Source organism: Oncorhynchus gorbuscha, linkage group LG04 (genome assembly GCF_021184085.1).
Source record: "Oncorhynchus gorbuscha isolate QuinsamMale2020 ecotype Even-year linkage group LG04, OgorEven_v1.0, whole genome shotgun sequence".
NCBI classification, from domain to species: domain Eukaryota; kingdom Metazoa; phylum Chordata; class Actinopteri; order Salmoniformes; family Salmonidae; genus Oncorhynchus; species Oncorhynchus gorbuscha.
The window spans coordinates 75,572,926-75,593,064 of record NC_060176.1 but is presented as its reverse complement, the minus strand read 5'-3'; the positions used below and the strand labels follow the sequence as shown (position 1 = coordinate 75,593,064).

The following is a 20,139-nucleotide window of genomic DNA, read 5'->3' as shown; positions in this document are numbered from 1 at the left end:
AGATCTAAGTATCAGCCAATACCAGAATGTCCCCAGAGATCTAAGTATCAGCCAATACCAGAATGTTCCCAGAGATCTAAGTATCAGCCAATACCAGAATGTCCCCAGAGATCTAAGTATCAGCCAATACCAGAATGTCCCCAGAGATCTAAGTATCAGCCAATACCAGAATGTCCCCAGAGATCTAAGTATCAGCCAATACCAGAATGTCCCCAGAGATCTAAATATCAGCCAATACCAGAATGTTCCCAGAGATCTAAGTATCAGCCAATACCAGAATGTCCCCAGAGATTTAAGTATCAGCCAATACCAGAATGTCCCCAGAGATCTAAGTATCAGCCAATACCAGAATGTTCCCAGAAATCTAAATATCAGCCAATACCAGAATGTTCCCAGAGATTTAAGTATCAGCCAATACCAGAATGTTCCCAGAGATCTAAGTATCAGCCAATAGCAGAATGTTCCCAGAAATCTAAATATCAGCCAATACCAGAATGTTCCCAGAGATTTAAGTATCAGCCAATACCAGAATGTTCCTAGAAATCTAAATATCAGCCAATACCAGAATGTCCCCAGAGATCTAAGTATCAGCCAATACCAGAATGTTCCCAGAGATCTAAGTATCAGCCAATACCAGAATGTCCCCAGAGATCTAACTATCAGCCAATACCAGAATGTTCCCAGAGATCTAAGTATCAGCCAATACCAGAATGTCCCCAGAGATCTAAGTATCAGCCAATACCAGAATGTTCCCAGAGATCTAAGTATCAGCCAATACCAGAATGTCCCCAGAGATCTAAGTATCAGCCAATACCAGAATGTCCCCAGAGATCTAAGTATCAGCCAATACCAGAATGTCCCCAGAGATCTAAGTATCAGCCAATACCAGAATGTCCGGACACATCTGTATCGCCATAATCTTGATGTAATCCAGTTTAGGATGTAAGCTCCTAATGTTCAGATGCATCAACCCAAGTCCTTTTACAAATATTTTATTCACATGGAGTCTCCAACTCAAACAAGCTACGTTCAATCGGTGGTTTCAGGCCCTGTCTGATGGCTGATATTGATATAGTTGGTATGGCTATAAGATTGCCTAGGACTGCACCATTTGGTCTATCCCTATTAGTAGTAGAGGAAAGAGTAGAAGATTGGCACCATAGGGCCTGAGACCTCAGCCTATTTCAATATGAGGACCTCTCGGAGTAAACAATGATGGAATGTTATAAACTGACTTACATGGGGTTTGGTTGCCATCGTGCAACAGCCAAAGTTCTCTACGTGATTTGAAAAATGAGGGGCTGTTCAAGTTTATGGAATTCACATTTCAACTAATAGTACTGGGTGAGCAGAACACAGTGGGCATCTCTTTTGAGCTAACAATAGCAGATCTAAGAGTGGAGTTAAAATTGATTGGTACAAGATTACAACTGACAACACCCCATGGCAGTACAGACAACAGTACGACGATAACGCTTAGAGAGGATGGGAGGTATTACCGAAACGGGGCTTGGTCTGCCTCTGAGTCAATATCTTAACGCAGCCGAGAAATGTGAAGAGAGGGTCCAGACTCCTAGATGGTTTGTGTCCATCATCTTTGTAGAGCATCTTTTGTTTCCAAAAAGTGTCGAAATTGTTAATAACAGTTGTGCCAACAGAGTGGCGGTAGTGTTTAAACCAGATATGAAGAGCTAAGATTCCCGCTGAACATTTCACAGCCACCACCCAGCGACGGCATGGAGCCAGAGATAATCAGCTGCTTTTCCTGAGCCTTTCAGGGTGTTGATCAGCTCAATAAAATCCTGTTTCATTTTCTCTGATTTACCCTTTTGATATCATTTAATCCCACTACGCAGCAGCAGCCCTTGGCTGGACACACGGAATAGAGCCTGTGATATAATTTAATCCCACATGCACTACGCAGCAGCAGCAGCCCTTGGCTGGACACATGGAATAAAGCCTGTGATATAATTTAATCCCACTACGCAGCAGCAGCCCTTGGCTGGACACATGGAATAAAGCCTGTGATATCATTTAATCCCACTACGCAGCAGCAGCCCTTGGCTGGACACATGGAATAGAGCCTGTGATATAATTTAATCCCACTACGCAGCAGCAGCCCTTGGCTGGACACATGGAATAAAGCCTGTGATATCATTTAATCCCACTACGCAGCAGCAGCCCTTGGCTGGACACATGGAATAAAGCCTGTGATATCATTTAATCCCACTACGCAGCAGCAGCCCTTGGCTGGACACACTGAATAAACCCTGTGATATCCTTCAGCATAGCCTCCGGGGTAGCACAGGGTTTTTGCTCCAGAAACCGAGATGTGCCTCACCATGGAACTACCAATGAGGAAGGTGAATGGCCGTTTCTGTGCCTCCTGGAGGATCGACAGGAGATGGGGGACGGAGGAATTCAGGATGGTCTGTTGCGATTCAGGATGGTCTGTTGTGATTCAGGATGGTCTGTTGTGTTCAGGATGGTCTGTTGTGTTCAGGATGGTCTGTTGTGTTCAGGATGGTCTGTTGTGTTCAGGATGGTCTGTGTTCAGGATGGTCTGTTGTGATTCAGGATGGTCTGTTGTGATTCAGGATGGTCTGTTGTGTTCAGGATGGTCTGTTGTGATTCAGGATGGTCTGTTGTGTTCAGGATGGTCTGTGTTCAGGATGGTCTGTTGTGTTTCAGTATAGTCTGTTGTGATTCAGGATGGTGTGCTGTTTTTCAGGATGGTGTGCTGTTTTTCAGGATAGTGTGCTGTTTTTCAGGATAGTGTGCTGTTTTTCAGGATGGTGTGTTGTGATTCAGGATGGTATGTTGTATTTACTGTACCTGCGCCTGAGAGAGGAAAGGAGGGCTGAAGACAGGTAGATTGCTGTACGGGCTGTTCGGCTTCTCAAACTGACTCCTGATGTGGTACTGGCCTGGACCTGGCACTCCCTACAGACAGACAGAGACAGAGAGACAGAGACAGAGAGAGATACACAGAGACAGAGAGAGACAGAGAGACAGAGAGAGACAGAGAGACAGATACACAGAGACAGAGAGAGACAGAGAGACAGAGAGACAGAGACAGAGAGACAGAGAGACAGAGAGACAGAGAGAGAGAGAGAGATAAACTCCCATATCTATTGGGTGAAATACCACAGTGTGCCATCACAGCTGCAAGATTTGTGACCTGTTGCCACAAGGGCAACCAGTGAAGAACAAACACCATTGTAAATACAACCCATATTTATGTTTATTTTCCCTTTTGTACTTTAACTATTTGTACATCATTACAGCAATGTATATATACATCATCTGACATTTGTAATGTCTTTATTCCTTTGGAACTTCTGTGAGTGTAATGTTTCCTGTTCATTTTGTATTGTTTATTTCACTTTTGTATATTATCTACTCCACTTGCTTTGGCAATGTTAACATGTGTTTCCCATGACAATAAAGCCCCTTGAATTGAATTGAGTTATTGGTTTATCCCAAGAGGGAGAGAGGAGGATAGAGCAGCTTGGTGAGGACTGCAGAGGTGAGGACTGCAGAGGTGAGGACTACAGAGGTGAGGACTACAGAGGTGAGGACTGCAAAGGTGAGGACTGCAAAGGTGAGGACTGCAGAGGTGAGGACTGCAGAGGTGAGGACTACAGAGGTGAGGACTGCAGAGGTGAGGACTGCAGAGGTGAGGACTACAGAGGTGAGGACTACAGAGGTGAGGACTGCAGAGGTGAGGACTGCAGAGGTGAGGACTGCAGAGGTGAGGACTACAGAGGTGAGGACTGCAGAGGTGAGGACTGCAGAGGTGAGGACTACAGAGGTGAGGACTACAGAGGTGAGGACTGCAGAGGTGAGGACTGCAGAGGTGAGGACTGCAGAGGTGAGGACTACAGGGGTGAGGACTACAGGGGTGAGGACTGCAGAAGTGAGGACTGCAGCGGTGAGGACTGCAAAGGTGAGGACTGCAGAGGTGAGGACTGCAGAGGTGAGGACTGCAGAGGTGAGGACTGCAGAGGTGAGGACTGCAGAGGTGAGGACTGCAGGGGTGAGGACTACAGGGGTGAGGACTGCAGAGGTGAGGACCCCAGAGGTGAGGACTGCAGAGGTGAGGACTGCAGGGGTGAGGACTACAGGGGACTGAGGACAGAAGTGAGGACTGCAGGGGTGAGGACAGAGGTGAGGACCCCAGAGGTGAGGACTGCAGAGGTGAGGACTGCAGAGGTGAGGACTACAGCGGTGAGGACTGCAGAGGTGAGGACTACAGAGGTGAGGACTGCAGAGGTGAGGACTGCAGAGGTGAGGACTGCAGAGGTGAGGACTGCAGAGGTGAGGACTGCAGAGGTGAGGACTGCAGAGCAGAGAAAAGTAGAAGAATCAATTATGACGATGAACATTCCGAGCGGGCAGAGATAGAGCCTGAGCGAGGGATGTCAGAAGATGAATAACCTACCTCTGATTGGACATTAGTAGCGCTGCATCCCAAATGGTAGGGTATTCCCTTTTTACTACTATTGACCAGGGCCTGGTGCACTATCTAGAGAATAAGATGCCATTTGGGATGCATGCCTGGGTTGCAGTGAGGGGAGTGGAGTGGGCCATTAGGATGACCCCATATTGGCCCTTTCACCCTCCCCAGGAGCCATGTCCCACATGTCCTCTACACTGCTACATGATGTAGAGACCATTAGAGTCCCACATGTCCTCTACACTGCTACATGATGTAACGGCCATTAGAGTCGCACATGTCCTCCACACTGCTACATGATGTAACGGCCATTAGAGTCCCACATGTCCTCTACACTGCTACATGATGTAGAGACCATTAGAGTCCCACATGTCCTCTACACTGCTACATGATGTAGAGACCATTAGAGTCCCACGTGTCCTCTACACTGCTACATGATGTAGAGACCATTAGAGTCCCACATGTCCTCTACACTGCTACATGATGTAGAGACCATTAGAGTCCCACATGTCCTCCACACTGCTACATGATGTAGAGACCATTAGAGTCCCACATGTCCTCTACACTGCTACATGATGTAGAGACCATTAGAGTCCCACATGTCCTCTACACTGCTACATGATGTAACGGCCATTAGAGTCCCACATGTCCTCTACACTGCTACATGATATAGAGACCATTAGAGTCCCACATGTCCTCTACACTGCTACATGATGTAGAGACCATTAGAGTCCCACATGTCCTCTACACTGCTACATGATGTAGAGACCATTAGAGTCCCACATGTCCTCTACACTGCTACATGATTTAGAGACCATTAGAGTCCCACATGTCCTCTACACTGCTACATGATGTAGAGACCATTAGAGTCCCACATGTCCTCTACACTGCTACATGATGTAACGGCCATTAGAGTCCCACATGTCCTCTACACTGCTACATGATGTAGAGCCCATTAGAGTCCCACATGTCCTCCACACTGCTACATGATGTAGAGCCCATTAGAGTCCCACATGTCCTCCACACTGCTACATGATGTAGAGACCATTAGAGTCCCACATGTCCTCTACACTGCTACATGATGTAGAGCCCATTAGAGTCCCACATGTCCTCTACACTGCTACATGATGTAGAGACCATTAGAGTCCCACATGTCCTCCACACTGCTACATGATGTAGAGACCATTAGTCACAAGACTGATGTTAGATACATGGACACACCCAGACATATAAACACACACACACACACACACACACACACACACACACACACACACACACACACACACACACACACACACACACACACACACACACACACACACACACACACACACACACACACACATAAACACACACACACACACACATATAAACACACACACTGAGAAACCAAGCTGCACACAAAGTAAGCAAACACGCACTCAGAGGAACATTTGTACACTAAGCGAGCACACACACACATATAAACACATACACACACACACACACATATAAACACACACACACAGGCACACACACACACACACACATATAAACACACACACACCTCTTTGGTGGGCAAACACATTGGAAGCGGTGGGGAATAATGACGTCTGGAAGAATGAATGTGGTCGCTGTGCGTGCAGCTTCTGTTTCTAGAAGTCTGCTGCCAACTCTTTAGAGGTCAACTAAAGACTGTCACTGCCTACGTTCCACAGCAGAATACCTCCAGCCAGCACATCCAATCCTACAGCCTGCTGTGTTTGGGTCCTGTGGGCTCTGGTCATTAGTGAGACTATAAACTGGTTGCCATTTGGGGCGGCAGGGTAGCCTAGTGGTTAGAGTGTAGAGGCGGCAGGGTAGTCTAGTGGTTAGAGTGTAGAGGCGGCAGGGTAGCCTAGTGGTTAGAGTGTAGAGGCGGCAGGGTAGCCTAGTGGTTAGAGTGTAGAGGCGGCAGGGTAGTCTAGTGGTTAGAGTGTAGAGGCGGCAGGGTAGTCTAGTGGTTAGAGTGTACAGGCGGCAGGGTAGCCTAGTGGTTAGAGTGTAGAGGCGGCAGGGTAGTCTAGTGGTTAGAGTGTAGAGGCGGCAGGGTAGTCTAGTGGTTAGAGTGTAGAGGCGGCAGGGTAGCCTAGTGGTTAGAGTGTAGAGGGGGCAGGGTAGTCTAGTGGTTAGAGTGTAGAGGCGGCAGGGTAGTCTAGTGGTTAGAGTGTAGAGGGGGCAGGGTAGTCTAGTGGTTAGAGTGTAGAGGCGGCAGGGTAGTCTAGTGGTTAGAGTGTAGAGGCGGCAGGGTAGTCTAGTGGTTAGAGTGTAGAGGCGGCAGGGTAGTCTAGTGGTTAGAGTGTAGAGGCGGCAGGGTAGTCTAGTGGTTAGAGTGTAGAGGCGGCAGGGTAGTCTAGTGGTTAGAGTGTAGAGGCGGCAGGGTAGCCTAGTGGTTAGAGTGTAGAGGCGGCAGGGTCGTCTAGTGGTTAGAGTGTAGAGGCGGCAGGGTAGTCTAGTGGTTAGAGCGTACAGGCGGCAGGGTAGCCTAGTGGTTAGAGCGTAGAGGCGGCAGGGTAGCCTAGTGGTTAGAGTGTAGAGGTGGCAGGGTAGCCTAGTGGTTAGAGTGTAGAGGGGGCAGGGTAGTCTAGTGGTTAGAGTGTAGAGGTGGCAGGGTAGCCTAGTGGTTAGAGTGTAGAGGCGGCAGGGTAGCCTAGTGGTTAGAGTGTAGAGGTGGCAGGGTAGCCTAGTGGTTAGAGTGTAGAGGCGGCAGGGTAGCCTAGTGGTTAGAGTGTAGAGGCGGCAGGTTAGTCTAGTGGTTAGAGTGTAGAGGCGGCAGGGTAGCCTAGTGGTTAGAGTGTAGAGGCGGCAGGGTAGTCTAGTGGTTAGAGTGTAGAGGCGGCAGGGTAGCCTAGTGGTTAGAGTGTAGAGGCGGCAGGGTAGTCTAGTGGTTAGAGTGTAGAGGCGGCAGGGTAGCCTAGTGGTTAGAGTGTAGAGGCGGCAGGGTAGTCTAGTGGTTAGAGTGTAGAGGCGGCAGGGTAGCCTCGTGGTTAGAGTGTAGAGGCGGCAGGGTAGCCTAGTGGTTAGAGTGTAGAGGCGGCAGGGTAGTCTAGTGGTTAGAGTGTAGAGGCGGCAGGGTAGTCTAGTGGTTAGAGTGTAGAGGCGGCAGGGTAGCCTAGTGGTTAGAGTGTAGAGGCGGCAGGGTAGTCTAGTGGTTAGAGTGTAGAGGCGGCAGGGTAGTCTAGTGGTTAGAGTGTAGAGGCGGCAGGGTAGCCTAGTGGTTAGAGTGTAGAGGCGGCAGGGTAGCCTAGTGGTTAGAGTGTAGAGGCGGCAGGGTAGCCTAGTGGTTAGAGTGTAGAGGCGGCAGGGTAGCCTAGTGGTTAGAGTGTACAGGCGGCAGGGTAGCCTAGTGGTTAGAGCGTTGGATTAGTAACCAGAAGGTTGCAAGTTCAAATCCCCGAGCTTCGTCATTCTGAATAGGCAGTTAACCCACTGTTCCTAGGCCGCCGTTGAAAATAAGAATTTGTTCTTAACTTGCCTAGATAAATAAAGGTAAAATAAATAAATAAACCACGGGCATAAGTAGACCTATGGAGAGGTCTTTGTAGACCTATGTAGGTATCCAGGGCTGGGGTCTGTCCCATTTGAATGCCATTTTTCCCCCTTCTCCTTGAAAAGCATTGGTGAATTTTCCCATTGATGAATTGACTGAATTGAAATGGAGATGACAGTATACAGTGCAGGGTTGGGGTCCAATGCCAATCGAAGTCCGTAAATTCAGAAAGTAAACTGAAATTCCAATTCAATAATAGACATGATAAACTGAAAAGGAGAAGCTACTTATTTAAAATCTGAATTCTGAATTCAGTGACTTCAACTGAATTGAGTAATTCCTTGGGTGTCCATGGTGTGTGTCCGTACTAATAATTACCCATCTGCCAGGGGGGGGGGGCGTGCCAGCCCCTCTCTAATGATGATGGATGGAAGCCCAGACACCACTGAGGGATCCACAGCAGGGGACACACATCGTGGGGCAGCCACACACACGCCCCAGTCTGACCATACCGCACCTCCCCTCACCGTAAAACACATTGGTCTGAGGTACACAGTCCAAAAAGAGACGGAGGCAACTTGGACTGTTTGTTGTGATGTACTAATTCTATTGTCGTTTCTGTAACTGCAATATAATATACATACTATACAAATGTGTTAAGTTGTAATAAACGTGTAATGATTTAATAAATAGTTGAAGGTATAATTTCTGTAGCCTTCCTCCTGGAAATAAAGGGAGGTATTAAAGTCAAACACCCCTTTAATAAGTGTCACATTTAATTCCTCCAGACTATTAGAACACCATCAAGCATCATTACCAAGCTACCAACATCTATACCACCTTAAATTAATATATCATGTGTATAGTAATTCCATCCAGCCTATTAGAACACCATCAAGCATCATTACTATTAAATTAATATATCAAGCTACCAATTAGAACACCATCAAGCATCATTATCAAGCTACCAACATCTATACCACTTAAATTAAATTAATATATCAGCCTATTAGAACACCATCAAGCATCATTATAGTAATTCCATCCAGCCTATTAGAACACCATCATAGTAATTCCATCATTATCAAGCATCTACCAATATATATACCACCTTAAATTAATATATCACGTGTATAGTAATTCCATCCAGCCTATTAGAACACCATCAAGCATCATTATCAAGCTACCAACATCTATACCACCTTAAATTAATATATCACGTGTTAAGTAATTCCATCCAGCCTATTAGAACACCATCAAGCATCATTACCAAGCTACCAATATATATACCACCTTAAATTAATATATCACGTGTATAGTAATTCCATCCAGCCTATTAGAACACCATCAAGCATCATTACCAAGCTACCAACATCTATACCACCTTAAATTAACATATATAATTCCATCCAGCCTATTAGAACACCATCAAGCATCATTACCAAGCTACCAACATATATACCACCTTTAATAAGTGTCACGTGTATAGTAATTCCATCCAGCCTATTAGAACACCATCAAGCATCATTACCAAGCTACCAACATATATACCACATTTGTGCATTCAAGTTCATTTGCAGGTCACGGAGTAGATTGAAGTTGCCCCTAGATGATGATCTTGGGTCAGTTTTGTATTTACCCCACTCATGCTTAATGTTAGGATTCAGGGAGGGAGGCTGTTCCTAGACCTGTAACCTTGGAGAAACTTCACCCTGGAACACTTATCACATTGTATTAGAAGGTAGTGCACAAGCTCCGTCCAAATGTGAAGCTTGAATGCCCTCTAGTGGTACATGATATAACTGGGACAGGAAGTTGAAAGTAGAACACGACAGTGTCACGCATGCAATAAGCATTTCACTGGAAAGACATGGGGAAAGGAAAAAAGAGGAAATGAGAGGAGAGGAGAGAAAATGAGAGGAGAGGAGGGGAGAGGGGGAGGAGAGAAGAGGGGAGGAAGAAACACAGATAGGGAAAGCAAGGGAAAGGAGAGGGAAGGGGAGAAAAGGGGAGAGGAATACACAGATAGGGAAAGGAAAGGAGAGGAGAGGAAATGGGAGAAAAGGGGAGAGGGGGGAGGAATACACAGATAGGGAAAGGAAAGGAGAGGAGAGGAAAGGGGAGAAAAGGGGAGAGGGGGAGGAATACACAGATAGGGAAAGGAAAGGAGAGGAGAGGAAAGGGGAGAAAAGGGGAGAGGGGGAGGAATACACAGATAGGGAAAGGAAAGGAGAGGAGAGGAAAGGGGAGAAAATGGGAGAGGGGGAGGAATACACAGATAGGGAAAGGAAAGGAGAGGAGAGGAAAGGGGAGAAAAGGGGAGAGGGGGAGGAATACACAGATAGGGAAAGGAAAGAAGAGGAGAGGGGAGAAAAGGGGAGAGGGGGAGGAATACACAGATAGGGAAAGGAAAGGAGAGGAGAGGAAAGGGGAGAAAAGGGGAGAGGGGGAGGAATACACAGATAGGGAAAGGAAAGGAGAGGAGGGGGAAAGGGGAGAAAAGGGGAGAGGGGGAGGAATACACAGATAGGGAAAGGAAAGGAGAGGAGAGGAAAGGGGAGAAAAGGGGAGAGGGGGAGGAATACACAGATAGGGAAAGGAAAGGAGAGGAGAGGAAAGGGGAGAAAAGGGGAGAGGGGGGAGGAATACACAGATAGGGAAAGGAAAGGAGAGGAGAGGAAAGGGGAGAAAAGGGGAGAGGGGGAGGAATACACAGATAGGGAAAGGAAAAAGGAGAGGAGAGGAGAGGAGAGGAAAGGGAGAGAAAAGGGGAGAGGGGGAGGAATACACAGATAGGGAAAGGAAAGGAGAGGAGAGGAAAGGGAGAAAAGGGGAGAGGGGGAGGAATACACAGATAGGGAAAGGAAAGGAGAGGAGAGGAAAGGGGAGAAAAGGGGAGAGGGGGAGGAATACACAGATAGGGAAAGGAAAGGAGAGGAGAGGAAAGGGGAGAGGAATACACAGATAGGGAAAGGAAAGGAGAGGAGAGGAAAGGGGAGAAAAGGGGAGAGGGGGAGGAATACACAGATAGGGAAAGCAAGGGAAAGGAGAGGGGAGGAGAGAAAAGGGGAGAGGGGGGAGGAATACACAGATAGGGAAAGGAAAGGAGAGGAAAGGGGAGAAAAGGGGAGAGGGGGGATACACAGATAGGGAAAGGAAAGGAAAGGAGAGGAGAGGAGAGGAGAGGAGAGGAGAGGAGAGGAGAGGAGAGGAGAGGAGAGGAGAGGAGAGGAGAGGAGAGGAGAGGAGAGGAGAGGGAGAGAAAGGAGAGGAGAGGAGAGGAGGAGAGGAAAGCAAAGGAGAGCAAAGGAAATGAAAGGAGAGGAGAGGAGAGGAGAGGAGAGGAGAGGAGAGGAGAGGAGAGGAGAGGAGAGGAGAGGAGAGGAGAGGAGAGGAGAGGAGAGGAGAGGAGAGGAGAGGAGAGGAGAGGAGAGGAGAGGGGAAGAAAGCAAAGGAGAGGAGAGGAGTGGAGAGGAGAGGAAAGCAAAGGAAAGGAGAGGAGAGGAGAGCAAATGAAAGGAGAGGAGAGGAGAGGAGAGGAGAGGAGAGGAGAAGAAAGCAAAGCAAAGGAGAGGAGAGGGAGAGGAGAGGAAAGCAAAGGAAAGGAAAGGAGAGGAGAGGAGAGGAGAGGAGAGGAGAGGAGAGGAGGGGAGAGGAGGGGAGAGGGAAGAAAGCAAAGGAGAGGAGAGGAGAGGAGAGGAGAGAGGGAGAGGAGAGGAGAGGAGAGGAGAGGAGAGGAGAGGAGAGGAGAGGAGAGAGGAGAGAGGAGAGGAGAGGAGAGAGGAGAGGAGAGGAGGGAAAGGAGAGGAGAGGAGAGGAAAGGAAAGGAGAGGAGAGGGAGAGGAGAGGAGAGGAGAGGAGAGGAGAGGAGAGGAGAGGAGAGGAGAGGAGATGAAAGGAGAGGAGAGGAGAGGAGAGGAGAGGAGAGGAAAGCCAGAGCAAGGCTGGAGACATTCCAGAAAAAAAAACATGCAAACACATAGCTGTGACTAATGAAAATAATATTTCATCTGAGATTGAAAAATATATCTTTCTATGATCTTGAAGAGAAGAATAACACTCCAACACTCCAGTCCCTGAGGATTGTTGCTGTTGGAGACCTGCTCCTCCTCCTGTTTTATGGGACTAGAAGAGAACAGTTTCCTTTCCAGCAGGGATGGAACACACTCTAAGGCCCCTTCCTGAGCTTCTAGAGTGGCACAGTGCTGACTTATTGTCTCACTAGGAGAGGGTTGGGAGTGCTTACTCCATGCCCCCATCCTTCCCTCCCTCCCTCCCTCCCTCCCTCCCCTCCCTCCCTCCCTCCCTCCCTCCCTCCCTCCCTCCCTCCCTCCCTCCCTCCCTCCCTCCTTTCCTCCCTCCTTTCCCCTCTCTTTCACTTCCTCTCTCGCCCTTCCTCTCTCCCTCCCTCCCTCCCCCTCCCTCCCTCCCTCCCTCTCTCTCCCCCCTCTCTCTCTCCCTTCCTCTCTCCCTCCCTCAGGCTCCCTTAACCTTAAAGCTGTCCGCTGAACAGACAGCACACTCCCCCCTCAGCCCCAAAAGGCCCTTTGAGAAAGGGTAGGAAGCTGATGTGACCAGTAGTGTTTTCCCCCCATTCCGGTCACTCCCTCTCATTCTCAACGCAGTGCATTCAAACGTGCTTAGCGTTGCTCCTCCAGTCTAGTCTAGGTGTGGACCATACTCCAAGTCTCATGCTCAAGTATCAAGTAGCACTATGAAAGAGGGACGAGGGAGACTAGAGGTGTCACTGTGCTGACGATGATTAGGGTTGTTACAGTATGGCGACGTGGCATCACTGGTATGGACATATCCCCTAAGAAGTTACCTTCTTCTCCTCCTGCAAAGTGACAATCTCGTGGTAGCGTGGAACGACCAGCTCGGCCCGACTCTTCTGCCCCTTCCTCACATTGACGTTCTCGTACTCCGTCGTGGAATACCTGCAGACGGACGTGGGATAGGTGGAGGAAATGGGAAGTGTATTTGTCAGCAGCGCTTAAGCTTTTAGGAGGGAGGATGCATTTCCCCTGTCAATCATCTCCAAATGACCCTGTCAAAATCCAATCCAATTTTATTTGTCACATGCTTCGTAAACAACAGCTGTAGACTAACAGTGAAATGCTTACTTACGGGCCGTTTCCAACCCTGCTAATCACATCTATCTGGGAATGGGAGAGGATGGGAAAGGATGGGAGAGGACTGATTTACACGTCCAAGCCAAGCTCAATTGAAGAGAGTGGGGGATGTGATGGCTGGGGGAACGCAGGTGCCCTCCCTACTATTGAGCTGTTGAAGCCTTTCAAATAACTATGTCGGGAGGATGCCCACAATATCCAAAAGTGCTTAGTAAGACTCATTCTCACTCACCATCAATAATACTGTCAGGAAGTGCATTGTAAACAATGTTAAAGACTTTAATTTTACTTTGGAGGTAAAAATGACTGAATAGTGGAGCGTATATCCTGTGTTGTCATTTGGCCTGAGTGGATTTTGATAAAGAGGAAAACGAATGCACATTTCAGAGAATTTGATCCTGTTGTACCAACTGCCTATACAGTTGAAGTCAGAAGTTTACATACACTTATGTTGGAGTCATTAAAACTCGTTTTTCAACCACACCACAAAATTCTTGTTAACAAACTATAGTTTTGGCAAGTTGCTCTACTTTGTGCATGATGCAAGCAACTTTCCAACAATTGTTTACAGACAGATTATTTCACTTATAATTTACTGTATCACAATTCCAGTGGGGTCAGAAGTTTACATACACTAAGTTGACTTTGCCTTTAAACAGCTTGGAAAATTCCAGAAAATGATGTCATTGCTTTAGAAGCTTCTGATAGGTTAATTGACTTAATTTGAGTCAATTGGAGGTGTACCTGTGGCTGTATTTCAAGGCCTACCTTCAAACCCAGTGCCTCTTTATTTGACATCATGGGAAAATCAAAAGAAATCAGCCAAGACCTCAGAAAAAAAATTGTAGATCTCTACAAGTCTGCTTCATCCTTGGGAGCCATTTCCAAATGCCTGAAGGTACCACGTTTATCTGTACAAACAATAGTACGCAAGTATAAACACCCTTGGACCACGCAGCCGTCATACCACTCAGCAAGGAGACGCGTTCTGTCTCCTAGAGATTAACGTACTTTGGTGCTAAAAGTGCAAATCAATCCCAGAATAACAGCAAAGGACGTTGTGAAGATGCTGGAGGAAACAGGGACAAAAGTATCTATATCCACAGTAAAATTAGTCCTGTATCGACATAACCTGAAAGGCAGTTCAGCAAGGAAGAAGCCACTGCTCCAAAACCGCCATAAAAAAGCCAGACTACGGTTTGCAACTGCACAAAGATCTTACTTTTTAGAGAAATGTTCTCTTGTCTGATGAAACAAAAATAGAACTGTTTGGCCATAATCACCATCGTTATCTTTGGAGGAAAAAGGGGGAGGCTTGAAAGCCGAAGAACACCATCCCAACCGTGAAACACGGATGTGGCAGCATCATGTTGTGGGGGTGTTTTGCTGCAGGAGGGACTGGTGCCCTTTACCATATAGATGGCATCATGAGGTAGGAAAATTATGTGGATATATTGAAGCAACATCTCAAGACATTAGACATAAAGTTAAAGCCTGGTCACAAATGGGTCTTGCAAATAGACAATGACCCCAAGCATACTTCCAAAGTTGTGGCAAAATGGCTTAAGGAAAACAAAGTCAAATTATTGGAGTGGCCATCACAAAGCCCTGACCTCAAATCCTATAGAAAAGTTGTGTGCAGAACTGAAAAAGCTTGTGCGAGCAAGGAGGCATTCAAACCTGACTCAGTTACACCAGCTCTGTCAGGAGGAATGGGACAAAATTCACCCAACTTATTGTGGGAAGCTTGTGGAAGGCTACCCAAAAATAAAAGCTGAAATAAATCACTCTCTACTATTATTCTGACATTTCACATTCTTAAAATAAAGTGGTGATCCTAACTGAACTAAGACAGGGAATTTTTACTAAGATTAAATGTCAGGAATTGTGAAAAAAAACTAAGTTGAAATGTATTTGGCTATGGTGTATGTAAACTTCCGGCTTCAACTGTAGATGTGTGACTGCCGAGGTCCTATGGGATCTGAGTCACTGGAATGGAGAAGGCTAGGCGTGTGTTTAGTAGCAGTGAAGTGTTGGATGTGAGGATAGGCAGACAGCACTCACTCTTCAGGATCATATTGCCCTGGTCCAGGGCTCTCTTCTCCCTTCACCTCGCCTCGCTTCCCTGTCATCTTCCCAAAATGGACGCCTTTGTACTTCAGAGAGAAGCTGGTTTCTGCCTGTGGAAATAAAACCGTGACGATAGAAGGGGGGGTTGTTTCTATTTTAGAATGGTGTTTTTTGCTTAGCTTTCTTTAAGATGGGATGATGAATCTCCACTAAATGTCAGTATTATTTCAGAACAGTTGAGATTCAGCGACCAGTAATCTCTTTCCTTTACAACCTCCCTCACTTTTACTCTGGCATTTGAGATATGGCACAGGGGCTATTAACACACAGTGTTAACACACAGGAATGACAATAAAGTGAGTTCTGGAAATGAGCAGCCCTTTTCTAAGTAATCTTGGGTTCAGAATGACATGGCAGGTTTGAATTCAATTAGCGACACACGAACAGTACCTGAACATGTCAGTCAACAACACAAAGCTGCATCCAATTTGCGAACACTACAAACTTACCTTTAACAAGAAATACCATCTAACAAAATGGTACCAAAATAATAACTCTTAAAGCAAACCAAAGCAACTTAGGATATAAGTAACTTAGTCTGCTTTGAAATTAATTGTACACTGTGATGCATATTGAAGTTAGGGGGAAAAAGGTTTATTCATCAGACACCCAATAGATCAGTGGTGCCCAAACAAGTCTTATCAGCATAGTTTTCCCTATTCTGAATGAATGCCATTAGACAGCTACTTAACTCCATGACCTGATGCACTTGGTGGTTAAAAACACATGTCAGTCAGGAGATGTAAAGCCCTTAAAGACAAGGAGCGAGAGGGAGAGGAAGAAAGGAATTTATTGATGCACTCTTGATAACCCTAAATCACTGAGCTCTTTCTGCCAGCCTGGAGTGTTGATATAATTCCTACTTGATTCATCTCTTTCTGCCAGCCTGGAGTGTTGATATAATTCCTACTTGATTCATCTCTTTCTGCCAGCCTGGAGTGTTGATATAATTCCTACTTGATTCATCTCTTTCTGCCAGCCTGGAGTGTTGATATAATTCCTACTTGATTCATCTCTTTCTGCCAGCCTGGAGTGTTGATATAATTCCTACTTGATTCATCTCTTTCTGCCAGCCTGGAGTGTTGATATAATTCCTACTTGATTCATCTCTTTTTGCCAGCCTGGAGTGTTGATATAATTCCTACTTGATTAATCTCTTTCTGTCAGCCTGGATTGTTGATATAACCTACCTGACTAATCTCTTTCTGCCAGCCTGGAGTGTTGATATAATTCCTACTTGATTAATCTCTTTCTGTCAGCCTGGATTGTTGATATAACCTACCTGACTAATGTCTTTCTGTCAGCCTGGAGTGTTGATATAACCTACCTGACTAATCTCTTTCTGTCAGCCTTGAAGGTTGATATAACCTACCTGACTAATGTCTTTCTGTCAGCCTGGAGTGTTGATATAACCTACCTGACTAATGTCTTTCTGCCAGCCTGGAGTGTTGATATAACCTACCTGACTAATGTCTTTCTGTCAGCCTGGAGTGTTGATATAACCTACCTGACTAATGTCTTTCTGTCAGCCTAGAGTGTTGATATAACCTACCTGACTAATGTCTTTCTGTCAGCCTGGAGTGTTGATATAACCTACCTGACTAATGTCTTTCTGTCAGCCTTGAAGGTTGATATAACCTACCTGACTAATGTCTTTCTGTCAGCCTTGAAGGTTGATATAACCTACCTGACTAATGTCTTTCTGTCAGCCTGGAGTGTTGATATAACCTACCTGAAGGACGTTGTTGACTTGGTTAGTCATTAGCCAATTAAATATAGTTTAATTGAAGGCCAGACCAGTGGGCGGTGCATTATTTTAAGTGAATATTGTAATATAACTTGAAGAATAATTACTAATGGTCCTCTTTGTTGACACCAGAATAAATGAACAAGGTGCTTTGTGGAGCTCCGATCATTAGCTATGGAAATAGTTTTCGGGCAAATTAAGAGGCCCACTGGTGCATTAGATCGGCTGCTGCTAATGGAACACTCTCACACAGAGTAAGTGCAAACACACTCACTCACTCACTAATGAATTTACTCTCACCACTCTCACTGTCATAACTTGAGTGAGCGAGCATGCGAGTGAGCGAGTGAGCGTGTGTGTGAGTGTGTGAGCATGTGTGTGAGTGTGTGAGTGTGTGCGTGCTCGTGCTCCTCTCTTACCACCACTGGGTTGTAGAAAGCAGGTCCTAATGTATCGTCCTTTTCTGGTGCCTTTTGCTTGCAAAGAAATCCCTGTCCATTGTCTTCATAGCCAAAGGCCTGCCCAGGTGACGGGATGGAAGGAATGTCTGGCTGTGGCAGGAACTTGAGGCGAGTAGGAACACCCCGAAGCCACTAGTGGAATACACAACATAAGAAACACATTAACATGCCCAGCCAATTCCTGAATGGGAAACGTGAAATTCACTACTTCCATGTATCTGCTTCCCCTGCCCTCATATTTAGCCGTACATTGAAGTGTTGTACCCTCGTCTTTTCAGGACAACCAGGGCTACAAGTAGAATACAAAACAACTTAACATAAACAGTTGCAGTCATGACTTTTATTGACAAAAAGCAAAAACCTGATCAAAATGTATTTATTTGACTGCTGTAAAGACAGACATGGTTTACTCAGTGGGAAAGGAATATCCAACTACTCAGCGACAACTGTATGGAGTTTGGAATTTGTGACAGCAACTATATGGGATTATTACAGTATTATAGACACTAAGTCCTGGGCGACAAACCCTTACTCTTACATTCTAACCACTCTTGTGTCTCTTGTAGGCGTCATAGAGAAAAACAGATTACATGTGCATGTTTGAGAGAGTCTCAGCTTTTCATATTGTGGTTTTGTAAGAAGAACCATTTTCGGATCCGTCTCACAAACACTGCTCTCACAAACACCTGCCCCAATCAACGGTCGGCATCAGCAAATTCTGAAGAAATAGACGAATCCAGAAGTCTGTAGCACAAGCACACAATGTCTAAGAGGGTTTGGAAGCACTAAAGAAAATCACAGATGATAGCGTGGGACTGAAATTAGTCAATGGCTTTTTGTTCTACATGTTCTGCATTATCTGGTTTAAGTAGCATCATTTGATTTGAGTAAAGATGTTGTTGTACAGACTTAAAATATGTGCAGTGACAAGTTGGGATGGTTCCCCACTCATCTTTGCAGTATGTCACAGAGTGTGCTAAGATGGAATAGCTTAGGCTAGTACATTGGTGTATTCATTAGGGCACACCGTAGCAAAACATTTCGCAGTGGAAAACAATTTTGCAATGAAAACAATAGTTTCTTATTAGACAAATTCAGGTGGGTACCTCCTCATTTGGGCCTGTTTGCTTCTAGTGAATACACCTCAGGGACACATACCACCTTAGTGCGTCTCTTCCCCGGAGGCTCACTCTCAGCTCCCCTCAGTGTGTTTCCTGCTGCCTGTCGAACGTTGTACGTTCCAGGGCCCGGGACTTCTGACACCACCTCATCAAACCGCTTTGATCGATTCTTTAGACTTTGTCCTCCCAGAATGTTATCCTACAAGGTTCAGATCAATGTCACCTTGGTTTATGATTATCTAAGCTTGGGAATCAAATTGAACCCAATACATTGATTCTTCAGACCCATTTGACAAGACTGCTTGAAAGACAAGTGAATTCAATTCACACTTGGATGGATGGATGCGTCCATGACTTACCTTGCTATGTGAGCTGTTGTATTGTCCCGGTCCAGGCAAGGCTTTGTCATTGCTGGATCTGTGGAACATAGAGGGCCGTTTGGAGAGTGAGAGGAACGGAGCATAGCCATCTGCAAAACAGTGACAAATGTCATTGGATATAGACCTATACACATATTTTATACACTGTCACAACTTGTAACAGTATATATATTACATTTTCAATTGTATTCAAGAACAGCATACTTTATGAATCTGAGATGAACATGATTAAATATTGGATTAATCACAAATTGTGCATGTATGTTACAAAGGCTACCTTCTGCGTCAATATGGCTAGTTCAAACAAAACATAGCAGCTGAGCAGATAAGTCTACATACATACAGCACTTTAGCCATAGGCCTGTCCTACATGGATTTCAGTTAAGCAACAGTCATAATAACTCATTTCAAAAACGGACAAATTATGACAATTTGCGAGCTTGTTCCTAAAACGCTGCTAAAACTTCCTTTTGAAAACATCAACAACCCTACCTGATTTGTTGGTTTTGTATTGAATGACCTCGTATGATCCCGGCCCAACTTCGGACGTGGTGCTGCCCACGGTGAGGTAGGTAACTCTAGGAGCGCGCCCATACATTTTCACCAGGAATGACGCGAAGACAAAACAACTCGGTAAAATGTCAAATGAAATCCTCGTAGACGTCGTTTTTTTTGTCGTTTCCCTCAGTAATTTGGAGATAGTTAAAAAAAAAAAAAATCTAATGGAGCAAAAAAAATATTATTTATTTTCGGTGCTACAATGTTATTGTGCGTCGTTGCTTAGACACTGACTAAGCCAGTTTGGAGTCGCGTTTCACCCGTTGAACAATGGAAGGATTATGGAGATGGAACTTTACAATGATTCTAAAAGCTGTTCATTATCGCACCGTGGTTAAACCTATAACATGCAAAAAAAAGCAAAACATTAACTTCTGTAATGTATCAGCTATTACGAGGACAATTGTTTGTTACCTCATTGGAAGGCAATATCAAAAGGAGGGACCCCTTTATTTAGAACAATGAGGCCATCTAGCGGTTTTAACACATGTCATGCAGTTGCATCTTGATGACGCTAAGTCACTGTGATGCTCCCGGCCCATGTGATTTGATAGAGCATAAATAATTTATAGATAAGACTAAATAAATATTGAATGACAACGTATTCCACGCAATGGCATTTCATGAGTTTCTATGTAGG

The 20,139-nt window shown here is 45.7% G+C and overlaps 1 protein-coding gene across 3 annotated transcripts in view; it reads right to left on the bottom strand.

Moving 5' to 3' along the window:
• Positions 1–19,941, bottom strand: part of stpg2 (sperm-tail PG-rich repeat containing 2) — a 79,242-nt gene extending 59,301 nt beyond the window's left edge. For 2 of the 3 annotated variants that reach the window (XM_046348107.1, XM_046348106.1), the window contains exons 1-7: positions 19,434–19,941; positions 18,921–19,030; positions 18,599–18,760; positions 17,399–17,572; positions 15,167–15,282; positions 12,796–12,907; positions 2,836–2,943 (exon numbers count right to left, since the gene is read on the bottom strand). In XM_046348107.1, the coding sequence (XP_046204063.1) occupies positions 2,836–2,943; positions 12,796–12,907; positions 15,167–15,282; positions 17,399–17,572; positions 18,599–18,760; positions 18,921–19,030; positions 19,434–19,539 (888 nt within the window). In that variant the 5' untranslated portion in view covers positions 19,540–19,941. The remainder of the gene's footprint in view (positions 1–2,835; positions 2,944–12,795; positions 12,908–15,166; positions 15,283–17,398; positions 17,573–18,598; positions 18,761–18,920; positions 19,031–19,433) is intronic. The other variant, XM_046348108.1, reaches the window with a different exon arrangement.
• Positions 19,942–20,139: the final 198 nt, after the last annotated feature.